We start from the raw sequence: 25,499 nt of genomic DNA on the forward strand, positions 1-25,499 counted from the left end.
GCTTGAATCACTGTACATGTATATTGACAAATTGGATTGAAATAAGGCTTGTTTTAGATCAAACAGATAATTATCAAATCATGATAATGAACTTTTCTTTGTATAATTTAATTGATACAATCAACAAACGATGCTCATTTTCTCTTACTGATATGTGCTTAAAGTTTGCTGGAATTTATCTTTTCCATATGTTGAAAGCAACTTGAATTGATAATTAAGTAACTTCTTAGTGTATTAGCTCAAATCAGGACTATTTAAAAAGCACATCAAAGTCACAATTTCTCATTTGTTTCGGTTTTGAATAAACATGCACCCATGGTGTTTCATGACTCCACACTATGAAAGCAAATGCGACCTTGCAATGGCTTGCATGACTGCTCTATAGTAATGGATGTATTGCTCAATGGCATGATCTCTACCACTTTTAAGTGATAGTGAAATTCTATGTGTAAAAGTTGCTTAACAATGAAGTGACCACTGATATATCACATTCATATAAAAAAAAATTTTTTTTTACATTTTATACCAAAGAAATATACAAGCACTGTCACTAATAACATAGAATGCTGTTAAGCAACGTAAAGGCATACAAACACGCATATTTCTTTTTTACAATAAATGTACAAAATTCATTGTGGAAGTATCATTTTTTCATATTGCTAGTTTTACAATGATGATATGTTATCTGTCTTAAAGTTTACATTCTGTGGACAAAAAGTATAGGAACTTCATGGGCAAAGCTTCTTGAGTTGACCATATTGAGCATTCAAAAACAAATTCACCTTTAAAATATTGGTGTTCATTGTCAAAGTTCAGTCAGCATCAGATTCTGAATGAGTGTCACTTTCACTTTGAGTTTGCCTTTCATGTGAATTTGAATAACCGAATGCACGCTCTAAGTCAGTGTATGTACATTTTTCACATTTGCACAATGCATGGCAAATGGCACAGCATGTATGTCTTCCAACTTCTTCTAGTTCAAGCTTTTTAAGGTCTTCGTCATTCAAGAAATTGCCCATTAATGTTAACCTGTGGCATTTTTGCTCCTTAAGAAATCCTTTGACATCCTCACTTGCTTTACTGAGATGATAGCCATGGTATAAGAACAAGGCTACTGATGGATGGCCATCTCTGCCAACTCTTCCAATCTCTTGCACCATATCAAGCACACTTTTTGCAGCACCATATATAATGACTCCATGACACTTCCGTATGTCAATTCCCATCCCAAGGGCATTTGTAGCAATAATGAGCTTTAACTGAGAGTTTTCCTGTTGAAGTGCCTCAATAATTGTTTGTTTCTTGTCATCAGGTGTTTCTGAATGGTACATCTCAATGTACTTCATGAATCCTAATGCTTGCAGTTCTGAAGTAAGATAGGAATATATCTTTGAACAGTCGTTTATTGAGGTGCAGTACAGTAACGTCCTTTGTAGTGACCCATCCAATATGGAATCGACAATCCATGAGAATGCTTTGTCTGTTTCATGTGGCACTTTTTCAACACATAGTTTTATGTTTGGTTTATTTGGCGAAATCTGAATTGTCAACAATCCTGCTTTCAAAGACAGGACTTTCAGCACTCTTTTCTTTATTTTGTTGGTACATGTTGCACTAAGGGCAAGCACAGAAGCCTCTGGAAGCAATGACCTGAGTTCTCCAACACATCCAAACCATTTTCTGAATGCTTCCTTATCCTCTTTTTCTTTTTCACCCCTGAAAATAGAAATAAAATAAACCACTAAAAAAAAAAATTGTGAAAATCTCTATTCATCCATTATCAAACAAGGAACAGGCACTAATTCGAATATTGCACCAAATAGGCATTTCTTGCACTTAATAACATTGTGTTTGTGGAACAACAATGCCCCATTAATAGGTAACAAAGTACATGTAGTCAAACATCACATTATTCTACATTTTGACCCCTCGTGACAATGATTGATAATTGTAAAGCTAGTTATGTAAAATGTACTGGAAACCTGACAAACTTCTATGATCTAAGACTATATACATATACTATAAACTGTAATTATCATAATGATATATATATATTGTGTACATTACATATGCAAGGTTGAAGTCCACAAACCTGACAAATACATGAAAATTAAAATACAACAATAACTATTGACAATATACCATGTAGCAATGGTGTGGAATTCATCGATGACTATGGTCTGAATGTTGAATCCATGTATGTATGATCTCCATTCACTGCTTCCTACTAATAGCTCTGGGGAACCAAACAGGTAGTCAAACTGCCCTTTCTTCACCTCATCATCACAGTCAATACTCTTGCCTAGAAAGACGAGAAATTCTTTTACTTTATTTTTTTTTTTAAATTTGGTGTATGTACATTTATGGCATTAACATGTTAATTTTTTTAAATGTTTTAGGTCTTTTTGATACTGTGAGTGCATTTGCCCAATTACTACATTCTTAAACAAATGAATGATGCATCAACGAGTAAAATATTTACAAGTTGATGAATCTGTGCACATGCAGTTATGCACACATCTGTATTATATTCAACAATTCAATTCAGAGGACAGGCATCAGCAGGGGGTTAACAAAACATTTTTTAAATTTATGATAATGCATTATGATCAGAAGATAAAAAGTGTAAACAACATGTATACATGAATTCTATTTTGAATTATAAATGCACTGACTTGTCTTGCATACATAATAATTAAATTACATTTAAGCTGTTGAGTATTAAATCTATATAACTGTAACCGTCACAGTGAAGTAGCAATTCATTGGTATCTATTAAAAAGACAGTTGGGGGTTCGAGTACCGGCTTAATACGTATTAAATCGAAAGTTAAGTGGGGTCTCTCCTTTAAACATTATCAAATAAATGTATACCATTTTGGCATTTACCTGCTATAAAGGCCCTTACTCCTTTGATACGCTTTAATCGTTCAACTTGATCTTCCATCAGTGCGATTAGAGGTGCACAGACGAGCACGTTCGGTGTGTCGGCATCTGGACTTATGCATCTTCTCAAAGGAACGAGGAGTTGGTACGGCAGTGATTTTCCGAATCCCGTCGGTAAAATTGCCAAGCAGTCTCTCTTTTCCAACAATGCATCTAAAATCTTCCTTTGTTCCTCTTTTAACGCAGGTATTTGAAATTCGTTTAAACACAATTTTATTTTCTCCTCCATCGCCATTTTTTTTTAAAGTCCGAAGACGCTATCGTAAAACGATTTCTGATTGGTCCTTGGGTGTTTTGTCAAGCTATTGTGATTGGTCAAATGTTTGATGAATTATTCATGAGACTAGGGTCAATAACATGACCTTAAACGCAATGCTGTCAGATCCTTCTCCAGTGTAACGGTTAGAGAAGGTCTGATTTTAATTAGATTGGAATTATTTGGAACATAAATGATCATGTGCAATATGAAAGCTCTAATATTTAAAACTATGAAGTTATGACCGATGTCATTTATTTAACAAATAGGTCAAATGTCACATGACAGGAGATAAAGGATACTGGGCAGTCATTAACCAATTAGAGGAGAGATTTGTAGACAATGAGCTGATAGTGACATCATTCATCAAGAAGGCACTGGAATGGCTTATTTGTATGAAATATGATATTACACAACTTATGGTGTGATCTGAGGAGGTTTTTTTATTCATTATATAGTGTCCGCGGGGGTATTAGTCCCGAAACGACAGTTCTAGTTTTATATTAGATTATTATATTAAATTATTTTGTATTGTAGTTCCTAAATTCTGCAAGTCGCTACGATTTAATGGAAGCAGTCCTCAACTACATCAAACATGTCCTTATTCCATATAGTAAGGAAATTATAAACCCCAGTATCAGGGATGTTGCAGATACACCAACATCTAATTTGATGAAGACTCTTTTGAGAATCTGTACATTGCAGGTATTTACCACCAACATTAATACTTTTTAAAGACTTGTACAAGCACTGTAACCCTACAATCCAATACCATCAAGTGTACCAAATGACATTAGAATGTGCTGTTTATATCATTAAGAACTTGAGTGGGTCAAGTTACAATATACGTTCAAATTATACCACAGCACAGGAATGTTGTTACCACCATCCTCAACTCCACTTTAGCAGTCAAGTGTGATCATATTAAAGATCACGGACTTCGCAAGGAAATTCAGACTCTGGGAGGAAGGATGAACCAAAATGAAGAAATGTATCACTATTTCCAAGAATGCCATGACCGAAGAGCAATGCAATGTTACAAGGTCAGTTATTCGAAGTCAGATGTTTGCCTAATGTTGATGATCAATTTAACTATACAACCATTGAAGAACTATCAAAGTTTATTTCCTATCCCTTTTATTTAAAATCAAAAAGGCAAACATACATCTTCAATTCAGTCATCTGTCAGTCACCCAAAAACTTGCTTCTGAGAAAATAGAAGATCTGTCTGAGACGTCACTAAGTATTGATATCAGTTCAACTCATTGGTCATTGAAATGTTTCAGCCACTGAACCACCTTCGACTACAGCAACTGACCAGGCAGCGGAACCACCTTCGACTTCAGCAACTGTCCAGGCAGCGGAACCACCTCCGACTACAGCAACTGACCAGGCAGCGGAACCACCTTCGACTACAACAACTGTCCAGGCAGCGGAACCACCTCAGGCAACACACAGAACAGTCCTGCAGTTGTCTTTTCCTGTTCAGAAGATACAGAAAAAGGTGGATTGTTTAGTTGGAACAAAGACAATACCAATTGGCAACAGTGAGACTTCAATGTCTGACTGTACAGGAACAAAATTGAAGGAATATAATCTAGATTGCTTTGTCTGTCCTGATTTGGTAGGAATCCTGTTAGGTAACATGCCGACGCTGTCCTTCGTGTACTTGTTAACATTTTACCCATTTCTAAGATTCAGCCATGGTGTACTTTCTTATGCCATTTAATGTTAAGTATTTCAGTCAGGTTGTGCCAACTCTTTCACATTCACTTTACTATGTAAACTTCAGGTGTGCAAAATTGCGAGTCCATGACATTAAAAGTTTGAGACAGTAAAAGAAGGCCACATGCTCATCTAATTAACCTTGGCCCTGTTATTGTTCAGGACAATGTATGTTGCCGTCATTATCTTGGTCATGTGTAGACAACATCTTACCATTGTGGAAGGTCAATATACCTCCTACATGTATCATGACGTATACATTACAAGTGTTAGGTGTATTAGTGCGCTTAGCGATTGAAATTCTGATGTCCTTTATCAAAAGAGATATTATATGAAAAGTATTGAAATCAGTAATCTTGAAACTCACAAAATCCAGGCAAATGCAATTTCTACCATCGACAATATTACGTACGAACTGTCATTTCACAACACGTAGTGGGCTAATTATATCGATCGTATAATATTTCATGAACAAGCGAGACAAACTTTACACGTAACAGCTTTCCTAAAACCCCTACCTGGCTAAACGAAGATCATTTTCTATACGTAATAAGTATTCATTGACCCATGTTTATAAGAAAATATATTTTGCTATACATTCCTTTATAACATAGAAATTGATATAAAAAATTCCACCGCCTCAACTTACCTGAAACTTGGTACAGACTTAGAGCAATTCAAGTCCAAAAATATTTGTGAATCACAGGAAAATCCACCGCACACAAGTCCTGTTATGACATCGCAAGTAACCCCTACCCTGCATATTTCCCTTTCCCTTTGAGAAGCAGGTAAACAATGGCCTATTTACACCCTTCCTACTACACATTTAAGAGCAAAATTTCCCATTATTATAAGTTTTTAATTTTTTTCAGACCCTCTTCTTTCCATCTATGCCCTATAATAACACAAATCCATCCCACATACATCCCCAAGAATTTTTAAGAAAAAACCTCTATTTATAAACAGGCACTACTTGCGTGGTCAATGAAATAGGGGTAAAATTAGTAGTCTGTAACCACTTACACCTCTGTTAACGTCTCAAAATAAGTAATGTTATTCCACATGTAAATTCACCTTTTTTACTGCTAATAAAACTAAAAACTATTTTATAAAATATTTGGAAAATGTAGGACAAGCAACTTTTTCCATTACTATATATTCTTCATGTACCTATCTATAGGCCTGGTGCAATAGAACTACCCAATATCTACGTTTCAGCCCAAATCAATGCTTCTTGTGTCACAAAAAGACTTGACATCTGCTCAATATTTATTTATTTACGTATATTTTTGTAACTGAATTCAAAACCGTACTTTATTTGAGCCATTTTACAAAAATCTTGTAAAACCCTTGAGACGTTTACAGAGGTGTAAGTGAGTGTAAGGAACGATAACTCTGGGTAGAGATTGATATTTTGCATTAGTCAACAGTAGGGAGACAAGAGGCCACTGATTTTATTCAGTTACTGAAGATGGAATGGAGCACAAGGGTCAACAGAATATCACGAGCAACACTGGTTGAGAGAAATTTCAACAAAAAGAAACCACTTCCAGACCCAGAAGATATTGCCAAACTTGCCACTTACTTGGTAACAGAAGTCCAGAAACTTGAAAGTAAGCTGGATCCTGCTTTAGCGGACAATACGAAATTCCGAAAAGTGGTTATGCTTGTACAGTCAAGACTGTCGCTATACAACAGGAGGCGGCCAGGGGAACTTGAAGCTTTGAGGTAAGATATAAATGGACTTTGTTCTTGTGCGAAGCTGATAGGATCTAGAAATTCAAGCACGAAAAAATTGAATACAAGTGAAATTTGAAATTCTTTAGTTATTTTCATACAGAGCATTAAAGCAATTGTTTTTGCTTTGTTCATGTAGTCTGGAGTACTACAGGAGACGGTCTACAAGTATTTCTGACTCCTTAGGCAGCAGTTGTCCTCCCTTGAAAAAAAGATGCTAAAGACTCAGGAATTAGTTGAAATCAGGGGCAAGGTGAGACATATATTTGAGTTACTGATTATTCTTAATTTTTGCTAGAAACTTAAAAGTTAAAGTTGGTATCTTCTTTATGTTTTTTTAATTTTATCACCTTTCAATTTCAGTCATTTTGAACTCGATTCATTACCAAACTCTGCTATTTCAAAGTGTTTGTCCTTATTTGTAAATAGTGCTGTCATTTACCCCTCTATCAGATGTTCTTTACCATACTTAAGGTAATCTAAATTGGCTTAGAGCAAATTTCATCTGATTTAACGCATATTAGGCACATGCTTGAAACAAATAATGATTTTTCAACAAAAAAGCTATTTTAATAGATAATTTGTTAGAAAGTTTTAATTTTCAACCACTTAAAAGTAGTGGAAGATATTTCTGATAGGTATCTCAAGACATGGATCATTTTGGAATGTACTTCAAAAGGTCCTTTCTTTTTACTGTAATAGATGTTGACGATGTAATGACCTTTGTTTTAAAATTATTCCTATCATGTCTTTTGAATTTGAACATTTTGCTGTTACAGAATGGAACTCGTGTTCCTGTTATTATACCCAAGGAGGTCATCCCTGCCATGGAATATCTGGCGAATCCAGTAACAAGAATGAATTCTGGAATAAAAGAGGAAAACCCTTTTTTATTTGCCAACTCGGGTAAGTAATCCCTCATGTGATGACAAGGGGAACTGGAGTTGTAAAGAATAATTTTTCTTGATTGTAGTGGTGTAATAGGAATGATTTCAGTGTTTGCCAAGGTTCGTCAGAAAAGTCTGGTAAAAATTTGATCAGTCTGATGGTTACTTCCTATCAATCCGGACCAAATGTCCGATATCAATTTAAACTTTAGTTTTACTTTTATTTCATATCGCAACAAAATTGCAACCACAACTTGCGTGAAATGGTGTGGGTGCCATACGTAATATATTCCACCGACGATTTGACCATGTTATGTCTAAACGACATGAAGCTAAGCACACATCGAGCCAGTGAAATAACAGGACAGGGCCTGATTGATTTCAATCGTGAAACATGTTTGATGACTTGAAATTTTAACAGCAATGGCCTGTAAAAAAAAAATTGAGAAACTTACTTCAAGGTCACGACAGTAAATATTATGTAACGGGAACCAGTGTAACTCCAGGGACTAGAATAAGCCAAACCTTTCCCAAAGTACAAGATATAATCTTTCTGTATCTATTTAATTGACTATGGATAGTACTTGGGATCGGAAGGACTTATTAAATTATTGAAAATGTAAATCACACTGGTTGAAATGTATACCCATGGCCAGGTTCTTTAGTGATTCCCAGATTATGATCATCACCTTGTTTTGGAAATGAAAAGATTTGTAAAGTTTATGAATTTATTATGACAAAAGTAAGTATGATTTTAGACTAGTTGATAACAAATGTTTTCCAAAAAATATATATATTACAACTGGAATTATCCAATATAATTTAGTAACAAGATATATGAAAAATAAATTATATTGTAAAACTTTAAATATGGGAGAAATGTGACTTTATCAAAAATATGTAATTATTGCGCTAACGAGCTTCCATACACCCAAGAATGTAGACCAATTAATAAACACGGGGATAGCCTAAGTGTAAATATATAACTCAAAAATGATATCTAATTCTATAGGTAACTATATTCCTAACTTTCAAACTCTAAACTTTGCTATCGAACATGAAGTTCTTAAAGGCACAAACCTTAACGTTCTTGACCCCTAGCAGAGTGAATTTCACTCTTCTGGGTAGCTCTATTTATAGGCAAAGCAAGCCAATAAAATACCAAAAATAAATGCCTAATCTGATTAGTCAGGACTTAGTCTCTTAGCCAACAGAATTATAGAATACAGATTACGCTTGGAATGACTGGCAATATGACGGGTTTAATGAATTACTTAAAGAAGTGAAAGGTAAACATTTGTAATATCAAAATATTCACATTAAATGTTTTCAAAATGACTTTTGAAGTAAATAAATATATAATAGACATATTATATAAACTTAAGAGCTGGAAATCTGATATCTTAAGATCCGTGAAAAGCAAAATTGTCACAATTATTACATTTCATATTCTAAGTATAGGAACATCCCCCGTGAATCAATCACCGTACGTGTTGTTAGATGATGGCAATTACACCTAAAAACTAAAATGTCAACAGTCGGCAAGGAAAATCCCGGGATATATCCAATTGTGATATAAAATACGAATCGTGTTTAGTACACTGCCATAATTAGCAATTTCTAAACTTGTACTATTAATATTGCTATTAGATATATATATTATCACACTGATTTCCATTTTTAATATCATTGAACGAGATACAAAAGGGAAAAACCCACAGGTGCCTCATCGAATGAGTGGTCTGTATTGCAAAACATCGGGGTACTGGGTACTAATCGTTACCTATACCTGCCGTATCAATAGTAACACAGGTGTACATGCGTTACCGTCGGATCAAACGAGGCAAAAATCATGGACGTCGGGGATAAATCAATTTTCAATACTGAGAACCTCCCGTCTTCTACAAGGTAAATACTTGAAATTTCTTCATACACAACTTCTATCTTACCTAAATGAATAAGACACTGTCCAATCAAACAAGGCAAATATTACTAACGAACCATTTTTAAAAAATCAAAGAACAATGTGATATATGTAATCCGTGCTAAAGCAATTAAGTATTTCAATTTATTAGTTCACAATCGTATATAATAAAACCTGAAATTAAAGTATAATAAATACAAGATTTTACAAATCAAAGACCATACAATCCCAGCAGGCAAAATTAGTTGGATTGACGTACGTTGCATTGACGTCAGTTTCTGACGTCAGATTAACGTTGAATTTTAGTTGAAAATGAAAGCTTTTAGACGTCTTTTTCTGATGTCTACACAACGTCAGATTTCAACGTCATATAGACGTCTAATTTTTTACGTCTAACCAACGTCAGTTTTTCAACTTCAGTAAATCAAAAGGTGGTTGCATAAATAACAAGAAAACTGAGCTGTTTTTAAGTTGGCTTTTTATGCCCCCGAGATCGAAGATCGGGGGGTATATTGTTTTTGTCCTGTCTGTCATTCTGTCTGAAACTTTAACCTTCCTAATAACTTTTGAACAATAAGTGATAGAGGTTTGATATTCCTTATGACCAGACCTTTCCGTGGGTACCAACATTTTTGACCCCTTGACCTTGGAGTTTGACCTATTTTTTTGAAAACTTTAACCTTGCTAATAACTTTTTTAACCTTGCTAATAACTTTTAAACAATAAGTGATAGAGCTTTGATATTTAATATGAGTATTCCTTGTTACAAGACCTTTCCGTGGGTACCAACATTTTTGACCCCGTGACGTTGACCTTGGAGTTTGACCTATTTTTTGAAAACTTTAACCTTACTAATAACTTTTGAACAGTAAGTGATAGAGCTTTGATATTTAACATGAGTATTCCTTGTTACAAGACCTTTCCGTTGGTATTGAACCTTTTGACCTTGACATTTGACCTACTTTTAATTTTTTTTTTACATTGGTCATAACTTCTAGATGGTAAATATTAGAGCTTTCATATTGTACATGCGCACTTCTTTTGACAAGATCTTTCTACTGGTACCAAGATATTTGCCCTTGTGACCTTGGCCATTATCGGGGTCACTTGTGTTTCACAAACACATGTTGTTTCTTTTATTACACTCTCAATTTCTTTTTTAGGCATACACATTAAAATTTCATTAAGATATCAGTTTTCGGTTCAATCCTGATCTTTTTTTTCTGGCCACCTGTTTGACGCGTATTTCAAGCATCGGGCCACAACCTCTGTAGCATCACGTTCTGTACTCTGAAACTGTTGAACTGCACTTGCTGCAACCCCCCCCCCCCAAAAAAAAACTGAGGTAATTTTTTTTTAGAAATTCAATTTACCATTAGGCCATCTTTTATAAGTTGTTTGTTTGCCCTCTACTAAAAACAGACGCCCTCGGTGCACTAATACCGAGGATATATGCTTTAGTTAAAAATTTTAAAAAAATTTACGTTAATGGGACGCTTGACAAGACTTTTACAGTCTACATAATATATTAAAAGAGGGCTGAAAAATCATATCGCATATTACAACAACTAGTCAGAACTTACCATAGAAACGCTCCCCGTTGAACGTTGTCAGAATCTTCATTTCGGGTGGACCTATTACCCGTTGACCACATACAACGCCTCCTGAACGTGTACATATCCCGCATTTTATGATTGCAGTATTTGCATTTTGCAAAAGTATGCAAACAAGAACTACTAGTAGGATCTCGCTCCTCATCATTACCCAAGTATCAAACCAATGTGTCCTCCTCTCCTAATTTGTCTCGTGCACTAAACCGTGTCACATGACCATCCGTTTTGGAGTTTTTACCCGCATGCAATGGGACACGCACGGATGCGATGAAATATGTTCACTCTGACTCTACAAACATTTGTCCTGGTATTTTTTTTTTTTATTAATTGACACATTTTTCCTTTTATTTTGTAAACAATGCTCTCTCTCTCTCTCTCTCTCTCTCTCTCTCTCTCTCTCTCTCTCTCTCTGTATGTGTTGTATTAACGCAAACCTTCATAGATTCAAAATGATAATATTGACGTCTGGTTGGGATTGAGTTAACTGTGTTGGATATCAACATAAGGGTATCTTTATAGCTCTTAACGACAGATACACTAATATTGTGTGGTCATAGTATAATGTAATATATTGTTCTGGTGCTTAAATATTGCAGACAGAAATGATTATCGTGACCTAGATAAAGTATGTGATCGGTAGGTTCAGGCAGCGGTCTGAGTTGATCCTGACTCCAAAAAGTGTAAAAATTAATAAAACTTGACACCTACACAAATATGTGAATCGCACCCTAGAATCCCCCCCCCCCCCCAATTTCGTTCATGACTCACGAGTTGTCATTTAAGGACACACTATCCGTTGTCGTGTGAATGCTTATTGCACAACTATAATAATATAAAATACATGGAATTAAAATTTACAAAAACCAAGATTCAGACTGGTCATTTTTTTTATATACTTTGTCAATACATAGACCTACTGTTATTTAATTTTGGTACCTTGTGTTGCTCTCTTATACAGTACACAGCCGTTTGTGCGTCCGCCCATCAAACTGTCGCGGGGATTGAGTTGTTCTACTAGATGTATATTTTCTACAAAAGCTTCAGCATCCGGGTCCTCCCGAATCAATTTGTCGTACTCATGTTCCCAAATGACGACGAGCTTCATACCCAGTGATTTCAATTTCCTTTCTTTTCGTTGTGTTCTTAAAAACAACTCTGAATCCGAGTAATTGGAGTTGGGTAGGAGAATGCTATCACCGTTTTTGTAGCAAATGGGACACCCGTGATAGAGACATCCATGGAATTCATAAGCAATTCCAGTGGGGTATTCACTAGTCGGCTCCACGTATCCATCGACTCGATAATGCGTTTCTGGAACTTGGTACTCTCCTCTTCCATTGAGGGCATGGTAAATATTCAAATAGTGACCTTTTACTCGAGCACGGTGCATTAGCAATTGAAGCCACGCGATCGACTTTTTGCTGAATGGTACTTGGCAATGATATCCTTTTTCCGGTGGCTGTGCAATGGGCGACTTGACAAAGACTTCCTCGGTAATCACGGGATGGGTTGCTTAGAATTCGCCCAAGGTTATCCACTGATTGTTGTAGTGGACCGTTGTTTTTCCGTTCCGTTTTCTAGCTTCGAACCAGGTCTCCTGTTCGTCGTTCTTGATAAGAAATTGCCAACGCTCTTCAAGGAATTTCTTTTTGTAAACATTCATGCAAAGAGAAGCTATGGTACAGGAGTCGTTTGAATTTCAGACATGTTCGCCTCAGAATGTCGACATCGCTTCGACAATACTTGATCGTTTCGTTATTAAAATCAAATATTTCGCCGCTGACAATTTTCTCTTGATACCATTTGTAGAATTTCTCTCGACCTTCTATGGACATGCCATCGGGTCCGTACGTTTCGGGCGGAGGATACGGACCAACGTAACTTAGATTTTCCCGACACGTGAAAAAATGCGGAAAGTATCCCTTGGCTAAGGATTCCAGTTGAAATGCGGAAGGTAGTTTGGACAAGGTCATGGGTAAAAAATTGAACGAATCAATCACTCTAATCTGTAACATATTCACATTAAACATCTGAATTTTGCTTCCCCTGTAAATGACAAACGAAGGACGCATTGCTTGTGAGAGTAGGTACTGTAGTAAAAATTGTCCATCGTATGACAAGTTATGAAACATAACCGTATATCCTCTATGGTTTTCGCTGAATATCCAGGAGCCAAGGTCATACAAAGTCCTGAACACGTGTTCTCGGAATCCACACTTTCCGACACAGGGGGGATAGAGGTATTGCTTCGTTGGTTTATCTCTTTTTGTGCAGTTGTCACATCGATCTCTACACACCTCGCATGTACTCTCTGGAGTGACATCACAATCCTCACACTTTGCACAGGTGGTCTGACAGACGGCTAGGACGACAGAATGCCTCGATTTTCCACAGTGCCGCTTAAGACAATGCTGACATGTACGACAAATGGAACAAATAGTTTCTTCCTGTCGACATCGATCACAATTTTCGTCCAAACGCGGCGCGTATCCCAATTCACACTGTACTATTTCGTCCTTCTGCGACGTTTCTATGTCAGCAAAAATGTAACGTCGCGTTTCATTATCGGAAGAGCAATGGTAACTTCGTGTGTAACAGAGATGATTCGAATCGACGTACTGCAGACAAGATTTGCAGGTGAAGTATCCACACTTGTGATCCTCTGGTTTCATTTCCCACCGCTTTACGTTTTTTTGACAGGTCGGGCATTTATAAATCAACTCACATGGTATGGTGCCATGTTTGGTACGAGTTTTGTGTCTTTCGTAACACTCCATAGACCTACAAATTCTGTGACAATCCTGGCAGTCACGTGTCTGTTGAATAACAGTTATCTGATAAACAGACACTACAGTGATTTCTACATTGGTGTCTCTCTTTGTGATCATATGGTTTTAGACACCACGTGCAGAAATAGGAACCATTAAAAAACCCACAGATATTGGTTATTGCGTGAAAATGCCCAGATTCCGTCTCCACGTGATATAAAAATATTTGTTTTCTCTCCTGGTCGTGGTTTGGACTGATGTATGAAAAATTGTTTCCAAGAGCAGAGATTACAACGTAGATATTTACATTGAAATAATCCTCTAAGCGCGGAATAACCGCATAAGTTAAGGGTTGGTCATCGACTAAGCCAAGGGAGTGACAAACATCTGTGGTGAGATTGTTTTGTTTTCTTTGAACGTTGTTGCCTGTCTGCTTCCAGTACCAGGTAGGGCATTTTACAAACTGTATCAGAATTTCGACTGGGGACAGGTTGGGGTGCAATACTTTTGTTTTCTTGTAGTCGTCTGTGCTCGTTTTGCATGTACTGCTAAAAGCTACCAGGACGGCTCTAACCAGACAAGAATTATCAGATTTTTTTATATTCACGATTGACGATTTTTTGACCACGGAAACATGGGTGGTAGTCATCTTCATGCCTTTACCGCCTCTTGGGTATTTTATGGCACCGATGTCTATGTGACATGTGGAATCGAACGGAATATCCTCGTTATATCCCCCGCAACAAGTTGGGGGGGGGGGGGGGATATACTGGAATCAGGTTGTCCGTCTGTCTGTCTGTCCGTCCGTCCGTCTGTAGACGCAATGGTTTCCGGACTCTAAAGCATTATCCTTTCCACCTACCGTCACCATATCATATATATGGACTACCCATGGGATGAAGATGTTCCCTGTCGATTTTGGGGTCAAAGGTCAAGCGCACTGGACATCGAAGTAGTAATATGGTTTCCGGGCTCTAAAGCGTTATCCTTTCCACCTACAGTCACCATATCATACATATGGACTACCCATGGGATGAAGATGTTCCCTATCGATTTTGGGGTCAAAGGTCAAGCGCACTGGACATCGAAGTAGTAATATGGTTTCCGGGCTCTAAAGCGTTATCCTTTCCACCTACAGTCACCATATCATACATATGGACTACCCATGGGATGAAGATGTTCCCTATCGATTTTGGGGTCAAAAGGTCAAAGGTCAATCGCACTGGACATCGAAGTAGCAATATGGTTTCCGGGCTCTAAAGCGTTATCCTTTCCACCTACAGTCACCATATCATACATATGGACTACCCATGGGATGAAGATGTTCCCTATCGATTTTGGGGTCAAAGGTCAAGCGCACTGGACATCGAAGTAGTAATATGGTTTCCGGGCTCTAAAGCGTTATCCTTTCCACCTACAGTCACCATATCATACATATGGACTACCCATGGGATGAAGATGTTCCCTATCGATTTTGGGGTCAAAAGGTCAAAGGTCAATCGCACTGGACATCGAAGTAGCAATATGGTTTCCGGGCTCTAAAGCGTTATCCTTTCCACCTACAGTCACCATATCATACATATGGACTACCCATGGGATGAAGATGTTCCCTATCAATTTTGGGGTCAAATGCACACGACATTGAAGTAGCAATATGGTTTCCGGGCTCTAAAGTGTTATCCTTTCCACCTACAGTCACCATATCATACATATGGACAACCCATGGGATGAAGATGTTCCCTATCAATTTTGGGGTCAAAAGGTCAAAGGTCATGCACACTGGACATCGAAGTAGCAATATGGTTTCCATTTAAATTCTTTAATGGCTTTTTTCATCGCATGGAGATGCTGTGTTTCTAGATACCTTTTGGATCATAATACTGAAGTTTTACCTATTACCTACACCCTTTGGGAGATTGGGGTAAGCGGGGGGTATTGTTAGTGAGCATTGCTCACAGTACCTCTTGTTGCTATTTAGCATATTCTCTGTGCTTTCCATTATGGCCTCAGCATCCATCTCTTCCATGGGCCGACATGGAACATATATTGGCATGTCAAGATTTGCGTTGTAAATGGCAACTCTCATGATGTGCCCGGGATGAAGGTCTTTTTTAACCCGATCAATCATTTTCTCGTATGCGTCCTGAAGAGTAGCTTTGACGTCATTCATTTTCTTTTTTTTCGCGGAAAAACTTATTGTTGAACGTCAGCTGGTAATTGACGTCAACGGCCTTCATTTTTTAAGGGTCTTTTCTTTTATAATCTGAATGTTATAGTCATTTTGCCCCTCGCCGACTTGATTCCGTATGAGATCGTCCACGGTATGCAAATCATCATCCAAAGATATATTTTCAATCTCGCGAAAACTGAAATCACCATTATCGTAAAAGTCATTCGATTTAGTGACACTGGTGTCCATTATTAGTGAATGCTCTCCGTGAAATGAAGAATCTCAATGTCATGAAAATCATTTGCTGCATCACAGTCTCCTTGATCCACAAGATAGTTGTCATTCGAGTTTGAATTTTGAGTACTTGGAAGATCACTCCAACTCATATCTTCAATGCAAGGTGAAGATAACGAACAGTGATCAATCTCATAACTCCTACAAGCAATACAAAATAGATAGTTGGGCCAACACGGACCCCTGGACACACCAGAGGTGGGATCAGGTGCCTAGGAGGAGTAAACTTCAATCTGTTCGTATAGATTCTGTTCTCGAACGTTTGATCTTAAAATTAATAAAAACAAAGAATTTACCATTAAGATTAAAAATAAACCCCCGTTGAATAATTTCAACAACGACAAATGATAATAATAATATTGGAAAGTGAATTGTTTATCTGTTATCGCTTTTTCTTTTTTCTTTTACAACAAACTTATGCAAAACAAAATTTCTTTCTCGCATAGAGCTGTTTAATCCTTGTGCAGACTTCAATAAAAACAAAATCACATTCAAGGGGGATAACAAGGGCAGTCTTGCTAAATAATATGAGAGTTATCTTTCGTGTATTGTTGTTCAGACATCAGTAAACATTTTCCCCGTATATTAAATTATACGATACTCTGCGTTTACATACCTGGAATTGATATTTTCGTGCAATTTCTCATGTTTAGTCACATTGTCAAATGTATCAAATATTAAATGGCAAAATCCACATTGAAACATTTTTAGGAAATGATCAGACCCTGTGATCACGCAGAATTTCGAGACAATACTACTAAACAAAAAAAAGTCTCGACTCTTTTTATACACATGATCAACATTCTCTCTCATTGGATGGTACCCATGAAGCGTAAAAATTTATTGAGAAATGACAATTTGCTAATTTTGATAGACAGGGGATGCGGAGGATGAAAGCAATTTTCCATCAAATATCATTCGTTGAAATAAAAATCAATAAACCATCGTTTCCATACAGCTCCAACCCTTGTTTGTATTTCTTTTTATTATATCGAAACTATCGATCAATGAGGAACAGGCCTTTTAAATCGAACATGAACGACTCGTTTCATTGTTCATAAAATAGATCAATAACTTGTTCATTATCCAGTTTGACATTTATCGAAATGAAAATCTCTTTCCCCCGTTTTCATTTAAACATTCACCTCGATTAAGTTTTTAGTACAACCAAATAGGGATCCGGTTTTGGTTTTTTGGTCACTCCTATTCACCAATTCAAAATCCTTGTTTTTCTTTCTCAATCTTTATCAATCACAAGATTGATTTCATACTCTGGTATTTTTTTCTATTTGTTCTTTCGATTCTTAGAGATGAAAAAATATATTAACATTTCTGTAAGATGAAATTATTATTCACACACATTCTATTCTTCATACGAGATCAATAAAAAAAAAATCAAACAGAAATGCTGACATTTCTTTCATCTCTATAGGAATAAAAAGTAATGGATAGATAACAAATGTAACACGTGGTGGAATCAAGACAATGTTTTTTTCCCTCTCAGTTAAGGTTAATCGATCCTCGTGTGATGTCATAGGTTTTTGCAAAAATCTTTATCAAATTAAACTCTGCGCATGAAAGAAATATATCTTCAGAGGAATTTTATTTACTATATAAACTAAATAAACTGGTAAACTATTGATATTGAAAAAGTGTATATTTTCTATGGATAATCAATTCTTTATAATTAAAAAAATGTTGTCAAGGGCAATAACTCCTACGCTGGTATTTCTCCTACTGCATGTCTATTATGCATGATTTCCCTAATATCCACAATCAATTTATATATATTTATGAATTAACAGTTTTTTTAAACTGTTGACATTTAAAATTTGTCATTTCAACAAGATTTTATCTATTTTAATTCTTCTGTACAACGAAAATGTGTGATTTTCTGATGTTAACATATACTTCCGTTTTTTAATGTCTGACATCTTTAAAAATGTGGCAACACACACATTTTCTATGGTTATTGTTTAAATTTAACTATATTGAATGGAAATTAATACAGTTTTTGCACTTTTAACCATTATTATTGATAAGTCACATGAGGATCGATCGACCTTAAACAAAGAAAGTAGCGGAGGTGCCGGATACAACTTTGGTGGGGGCAGCGAGTCATCCCGCCCCGGCATCTTCCGCTGCGTCTCCTCCCGATCTTGCTCGACACTGTGGGGTGTCAACGTCCTCCTGGGTGTGTGGGTGGCCTCAGGGTCTGGCACGTCCCGGGGTGATGACGATCGTCTGACGATGCGGCATCTCCGAAGGAGTAGGCGCAAACAGAACAGCATCAATGTCACTACTGACAATACAATGGCGGTCACCGCCATGCCAAAGGCCTCGTACACTAACAAAAAGACAAAACGACAAAAATTAGATCATTACGGTTTTTGTTTGTTTGTTTGGGGTTTTTTTTGTACAATGAACAAGGTCTTTACTTTTAAATATTTTTTACATTAAAATTTAGCATTAAAATCCATCTAAAATTTCAAAATATAAATCTTCCATCAGTTTTGAAAAAAAATAATTTGCAAAGTGATTACTTACTTGATCAATTTACTTGCATACCCCATGCAGACCCATCAAAAAAAAATTAGTAGCAGAAGAATGGTGACATGCAGTTAAATTGGTTTTTCAGGAAGACGTCTCAATTCAAATACCATACATTCATCATTGTCATCGGTTAGAGCAGTCATATTTACATTCATAAGTCGACGATTACATTTTTTTTTTGATAATGATATATAGGAATAAGCATGTTAGTAAGAGTATAGGTGCTATCAATAGAATATAAATCAGTTTGTCATGTCTCATACCGAGAGAGTGGGCGATTTTCGTTTTGTTCGTGTTGACTATCGGTTCGATCGTAGGTGTCGTCATGTCCGTCATTTTTTTAATAGGGGGAGTCGTAGTCATGTGTACAGATCTGATAGAGTCTTGCGGAAAGGTGGTGTCATTAGCAATAAATCTTGTACGATTATATGTGGTGATTGTGGGATGTTTAGTAATGTAAACAGTAGTATTTATGGAAGTCGGGTGTGCAGAATTGTTAAAATTATGGGAGGAGGGAGTACTTCCAGAGGAAAGAATATCATTGGTTAAAAATCGAGTAGCGTTGCGTGCAGTGGGTGTGGTCTGATTAATGAAAGGTTCGACAAATAATTGGTTAGTGCTGTGTGGGGCTAAGAAGGAGCTTTCATTATGGGAAATATTGAAGGCATGAGAGTCATTAGTATGTACAGAAGTAGGTAATAAAGTCGTGGTTTCGGTTTTTGATATCGTAGATTCATGCGAAATGGAAGATGTCAGAGAGAGTGTTACAAGTGAAGAGTAAGGGTGTGTGGATTCATCTGATGTGTTTAAGGTGTCAAATTTTGTTACGCTGTCTGTTACAGAGCTCAACGAGTTCCTTTCCGTTGTATTACCTAAAGTTGAAAGGAAAAGAATCATTTTGAAAAATAAACACAAACGAAATTAGGACCCTCTATACACTGTACACAATTTTAAGCAATTAAGAGTTGTCTGTCCTTAGATCTAAATTGAAATATACAGTAATATTGTGGGCCTTACCAATTTTTTTAATCAGTTCAAGCACTTGTAACATGTCAGTAGGTAAAGATGAGTTAACTGAACACGTTATTTGCATGTTTGGTTTTCATTCTAGTGAGCAATGGAGATTTCTTTCCATCAATACCTCATTGTCTTTGAACATTTTCCTGGGGGTAAATAGCCCATACCATATATTAAAACTTAGATAAACTAAATAGCAACACCATAATGTGATTTAATTTTCTCAGTGTCTAAAATACATTTTCCATTAATGTATAAGAGGGTCCTTATGTAATTCTAAAAGAAAAAGTTTTCCGTAAAATTTTCATCAACATTGATGTTAGTTAAAAAGTCAGTAAACGCTATTTTGAAAAAAAAAATCAGATCTGGAAAACGGAAGAAATAATTTTTCCTTTACATTATTGAATTTCCTGCAAATCCATTTTAATTATCATCTTGCAGCTGTCGTCGGAAATGAACAAAAAATTCATAATTATTACCAATTTCAAAAAACGTTTTAGTACAGCTGAAAAATGGAAGAAATAATACATCCTTTTCATAATTGATTTGTTCATTATCATCTTACAGCTGCAGTCAGAAATGAACCATAGAACCATATATAATTGTCCAAACAAAGCTCATAATCGGTATAGAAAATCTGTCCGCGTCCAGATCTGATCAGAAATACAGACAAACAATTAAAAACAAGATTTAAAATTACTCACGCTTGTCCATGACAGCGATTGTCAGCTTCGTCGGAGCCATTGTAGTCGTTTCTAAAGTAATAATAATTACGAATAATCAAATACGCAATATTGTGTACTTTCCAATGAGATCAAATAAATTTTAAATTGAAGATATTGTCAGGAAAAAAAGGTCAATTAGGTTTCGTCAAACAAAATTACTCTACCTCTTCAGATCACCTGCCCGTCGACCAAATCACACGGCATGACTGATGGAATTTCGCAGCGGTTAGCAAATTCTTATCAGTAGCACGTGCAATGCAAGATGCACCACTAGTGTTAGCCTGTGTCAATTGCACGAGGTAGAGTCATGAAACAAAACTTTTGGGGTGGATCTCTCGCGATCGATACACAGGTGATCTCTCTCAATCGACTAACAACATTCATTATTATTTTTTTTTAAATCATTTCACATTGGTTTAAACAAATCGATACCTTCTTAATCCTTTTAAAAATTATTACCTGAACAAAGAACTCTTTTGCCGTTGGACATCAGTCTTATTTCCTTGATCTGTCGGCGACACAAATTAAGGTACTGTGTCAAATTGCTACACACACCGTGGATCATCACTTGGTCAAGTTCAAACCCAGGTTTTAATAATATATCGTCGATCTCACACTCTACTATGGCCACTTTTACATATTCAGGACAGGCCAGTACATGACGACATGTCGCGATTCCTAGAGAATTTTCACAGTTACACACCGGAGTATCCTCACACAGACTCATCCCAAGAACAAGAATCATCAAAGAAAACTTTTTTTTTTCTCTCTTGGTTGATACTTAGAGAAAATGCGTCCAACTTGTAATCTTTTTTAAAAATAAGAGAGTGATGGACTCCAGTTTTTGATCCAATTTATATCTATTGCATTGAACTTTGGGTATTTGTCTTTTCACTTTGTACATAATAAACTGATTAGTTTGGTCGACATATTTATCGTGATTACAAATTTCTATAACAAAACACACCTTTGTTTCTGGACTTGTACTGGGGTTTTGTCCCCCATTCCCATTTATTATTAAATTGGAATAATATGTCGCGTTGACATCTTCTACAAATGATACTCTGACTCATATATATGAAAATCAGAGACCATCGCATAACTATAATTAAGAGATGATGACAGAATTTTATTCTGTGACACGATTTCCTAAGATTTGTATTATAGTATTGACTGAAATTTATATGTATCATCGGAACTCAAAAAATAAAAAAAGGGGGGGGTGTTCACAAATGTTTTAGTAGTAGTTGAATTTATTTCAGTAGTCTCCATAATTGGATTTCGAAATCTTGATACAATGAAAAGAGGGTGTATACTCTCCCCAAAAATGTTGTCAGTCACCCTCTCTCCTACTGGACAATTTTGACAATGAAAAGGGGTTGTATACTCTCCCCCCTCTAAAATTTTGACAGTCACCCACTCTCCTAATGGACAATTTCTTGCACTGTACTTTCTATCCAATCATAATTATTAGTCTGGGTATAAAACACTTTGTTCAGTCGTAGATCTTTCTCCAGTTCTCTGGTTCTACAGTCAAAGGATTATTTTCCTACATTTTTTGCTCCGGAATTTTACCCGTTCAGTTCACCCAGACAAAAATGGCAAGGTCGGTAAATCAGACTTAGAATTCTTATTACTAACGTGGTATGTATCTTTGATCAGTGAAATCTTTCATTAACATTTCGTTTAATTTCATTGTTCCAGTCCTATAAATTGCACTGAGAAACGAAGAATTTTGGACCTCCTGGGGGAGGTGAAAAATTACGTAGAAAAGAGTCCGTGTCTGTAAGTTTATTTCTTTTTTTCCCAGTCATAGAATTCCTACGAAAAATAGTTGATTTAAAAAAAAAATCAATCTTTATATTTCTTATTACTCTATTCCATTTTTTTTAAAACTTAAAATTGATGACTGATTTTATTTATTTTATTTTAAAGACACACCAGGCGTAGCTCAACGCCGATCTCGTTAGTTACATTACTCACTTTTCATTGAATTTCACTTTCACTTTCAATTTTCACATAAAGAGAATGCAGGATTTAGATTCATTGGATTAATAGCATTCGGGTGTTATTTTTCAAATTTAGAATATCTTCTACAGAAGAAAGTACATTACCCCCCAACACCGGTGGCACCCCTACGACCATGGTTCGTATTTACACTTTTTTTTCCGTTCCTGTCTGGCCGGTACAACTTGAATGATGAGGTAGAGATCAAATCCCCAGGGAGAAAGGCTGCCACTGTAAACTACGGTTTACAAGGAAAATTCTACTTTCAACCAACATCCCCCCCTACAAAAACCAAGCAATAAAGTTCTGGCCAAAATTATCAACCTAAAGAAGAAGGATATGAGTCACATGTGTCCCCAGCTGGTGGAAATCAACATCCTCAGGGGAAATGAGTCCCCACATATCATCTCTGTTCAGAGCGATGACATGTACAAGAACCCCCTGTACTCGGGGGTGGGTGAGACACCATTCCAGCCGGCGACACAAAATGTGCAATCTTTTGCATAGAATATCACCACAAAACATCAAATAATTAAAATGGTGACATTTTTTTTCAAAACACGGCCACTTATTTGATGAGGGCACTGTTGTAGTCCTGGGGTATGTGGGGCAAACCTTCCAATGCATCACACCATAGGGGATGAGTTCACCTGGGCTAAGGAGGGAATGGTGGAATTTCTCTGCGAGACTGGCCTTGAGGTACAGGAAGTAATCACTGACCCGAAGAGCGTGGCTGGTCGAGCGGCGCATTCCCTCTGTAGTTGCCAGATAATTTAAATCGATAGCACAGAGGGAACATTACGAAAAAACAAAGTAGAGCAGCACAAACCCAAAATACTTAACTACAGCAGGAGGAAGAGGGTACGAATTTATACAGAGTAGTCTACGTGAAGTTTCAAACACCTTTAATGATATGCATCTTATAGAAATAAAAAAGGAATGTTGTTTTGATATTTCTGATTGTGTTGTTTAGATATCACCATCATCCATTGTTTTGTTTAAATATCCCTGATTTTGTTTAAATATTCCTGATAGTGTTTGTTTCGTTAGGAAATAAGAAAAGTCAGTGGGTAAATTCAACACGTGCTTTATCTAGCCATTACTATAAACTACAACATAAAACATGACGTAATACACGTTACCAGTGTTGTATAAAACTAGGAATGAAGGGTTGGGTAAACATAGGCGTGTCCTTATACTAAACATCTCCCCTTTTAAGTAAAGCAAGTCAATTAAACCTAATAAGTCAGATTACTAATGCATACATTGAGAGAGTTCATCTTGAAATGGAACTACACCAGTCAAATGAAATTTGATTAAATTTAACACAATTAATACATATTAAAGTCCTCAAATCTCTTTGGTTTGATGACACATCGTCCCGAACGCGTTTGATTTGGATTATATGTAGATTCTGGCCCGCCAGATGACAGTTTTGGCGCTGTTTGCAAATCAGAATAATCGACGTTTTGAGCGACTGATTCTGACGGCAGTTCACAATTAACTGGTTTGTTGACAGCAGGTGAATTTAAATCATTGGTAAGTTGCAAGTGTCTCCTATTTCTGCGGTACACTCCCTTAGGTGTTTCGACCACGTACGAGCGATTATCATAATCACATTGACGAACTGTCCCAGTAGTGGACCATGATTTTTCCTGATCAGTTTTCATCCTTACTTGATTTCCCTCTTCCATTTCTGTCAACGGACGAGTATTGAAATGATGATCATAGGAATTCTTTGTGCGATCCTTGTACAATGCATCGCGAGGACGAATATCATCAGTTTCTAGCCAGGCAGGATCCAAGGTTTCTGGCAAAGCAGGTAACAGAGTACGGATTTTCCTTCCCATAAGCATCTCTGCTGGGCTCATCCCTGTAGCTTCAATGGATGTTGCTCTGTATGACATCAAAGCAAGGAAGATGTCATCTTGTCGCAATATCTTCTTAGCAATTTTCACTGCACTTTCTGCTGCTCCGTTAGATTGCGGATAGTATGGGCTTGAAAATGTCTGTGCAAAATGGTACCTCTCTGCGAATGAATGAAACTCAGCTGAGGTGAACTGTCTTCCATTATCTGAGACTAGCTCCTCTGGGATACCCCAACGTGAGAACATATTCTTTAGTCTTCCGATAACTTCTGAACTGGTTAAGTTTGACAGGTAAGCAATTTCAAGGAATCTGGAATAATAGTCAGTCACAATGAGGTACTGTTTCCCGTCTAGGTCACATATGTCTGTTGCGATCTTCTGCCAAGGCCTTGTTGGTAGTGGAGTAGTCTTCAGTGGTTCCCTTGGCTGAGAGGGTCTATGTTCCTGACAAAAGTTACATGAAGCGACTTTGCTCTTAATATCATTTGAGATTCCTGGCCACCATACTGATGCTTGTGCTCTAGCTCGACACTTATTCAGTCCAAGATGTCCCTCATGAATACCTTCGAGAGTTTCTCGTCTAAGATGGACTGGAATAACAATGCGGTTACGATATAACAATAACCCTTGGGAAATGGACAATTCACCACGAGATGAAAAGAAGTCTCTCAGTTCATTTCTTACTGAGGTCACATGACTTGGCCATCCAAACCTGGTGTAGTTCATAGCTTCCTGTAAGATAGGATCACATTCTGATGCTGTACGAATCTTTCCCAATAGTCGGTCAGATATTGGACGTAATGAATCAACTGCAACGGAGTAACACTCAATTTCCTCCACTATGCTGGACTTTTTTGTGTCCTCACTGCTCACTGAATTCCTTGATAATGTATCTGGTACAATGAGTAGCTTCCCAGGCACATGCTCTGCTTGAAGGTTGTATCCTCGCAATCGCATCAACATCCTTTGACATCTAAGTGGTGCTCTGTCAAGATCTTGGGTGTTGATTA

At 36.8% G+C, this 25,499-nt stretch overlaps 2 protein-coding genes and 1 pseudogene across 2 annotated transcripts; 1 reads left to right on the forward strand and 2 right to left on the reverse strand.

Moving 5' to 3' along the window:
- Positions 1-812: 812 nt before the first annotated feature.
- Positions 813-3,180, reverse strand: LOC130049650 (ATP-dependent DNA helicase RecQ-like). The gene is made up of 3 exons (XM_056147529.1): positions 2,889-3,180; positions 2,143-2,302; positions 813-1,716 (listed from the first exon to the last, which is right to left on the reverse strand). The coding sequence occupies exons 1-3, from the start codon at positions 3,178-3,180 to the stop codon at positions 813-815; spliced, it is 1,356 nt and encodes a 451-aa protein (XP_056003504.1).
- Positions 3,181-5,092: 1,912 nt separating this feature from the next.
- Positions 5,093-7,586, forward strand: LOC125663014 (uncharacterized; annotated as a pseudogene).
- An 11,141-nt stretch (positions 7,587-18,727) lies between these two features.
- LOC130049651 (uncharacterized) lies at positions 18,728-23,371 on the reverse strand. Its single transcript, XM_056147530.1, has 3 exons — positions 23,272-23,371; positions 21,074-21,394; positions 18,728-19,789 (listed from the first exon to the last, which is right to left on the reverse strand). Exons 1-3 carry the CDS (start codon positions 23,369-23,371, stop codon positions 19,038-19,040), a joined length of 1,173 nt encoding a protein of 390 aa, XP_056003505.1. The 3' UTR covers positions 18,728-19,037.
- Positions 23,372-25,499: the final 2,128 nt, after the last annotated feature.

The sequence above is a fragment of the Ostrea edulis genome, chromosome 8 (genome assembly GCF_947568905.1).
Source record: "Ostrea edulis chromosome 8, xbOstEdul1.1, whole genome shotgun sequence".
Lineage (NCBI taxonomy): Eukaryota > Metazoa > Mollusca > Bivalvia > Ostreida > Ostreidae > Ostrea > Ostrea edulis.

Excerpts from the sequence above, each read along its gene's own strand:
- LOC130049650 (XM_056147529.1), bottom strand. The coding sequence starts at position 3,180 with ATGGCGATGGAGGAGAAAATAAAATTGTGTTTAAACGAATTTCAAATA. Across the intron at positions 2,303-2,888 it reads AGTAAGGGCCTTTATAGCAG|GCAAGAGTATTGACTGTGAT; the intron begins GTAAATGCCAAA and ends TCGTCTTTCTAG. Across the intron at positions 1,717-2,142 it reads TTCCACACCATTGCTACATG|GGGTGAAAAAGAAAAAGAGG; the intron begins GTATATTGTCAA and ends TTCTATTTTCAG.
- LOC130049651 (XM_056147530.1), bottom strand. The coding sequence starts at position 23,371 with ATGCGCCGCTCGACCAGCCACGCTCTTCGGGTCAGTGATTACTTCCTG. Across the intron at positions 21,395-23,271 it reads CCATTCCCTCCTTAGCCCAG|TATCAACCAAGAGAGAAAAA; the intron begins GTGAACTCATCC and ends ATTTTCTCTAAG. Across the intron at positions 19,790-21,073 it reads CAAAAGAGTTCTTTGTTCAG|GTTTGTGTTTATTTTTCAAA; the intron begins GTAATAATTTTT and ends GGTCCTAATTTC.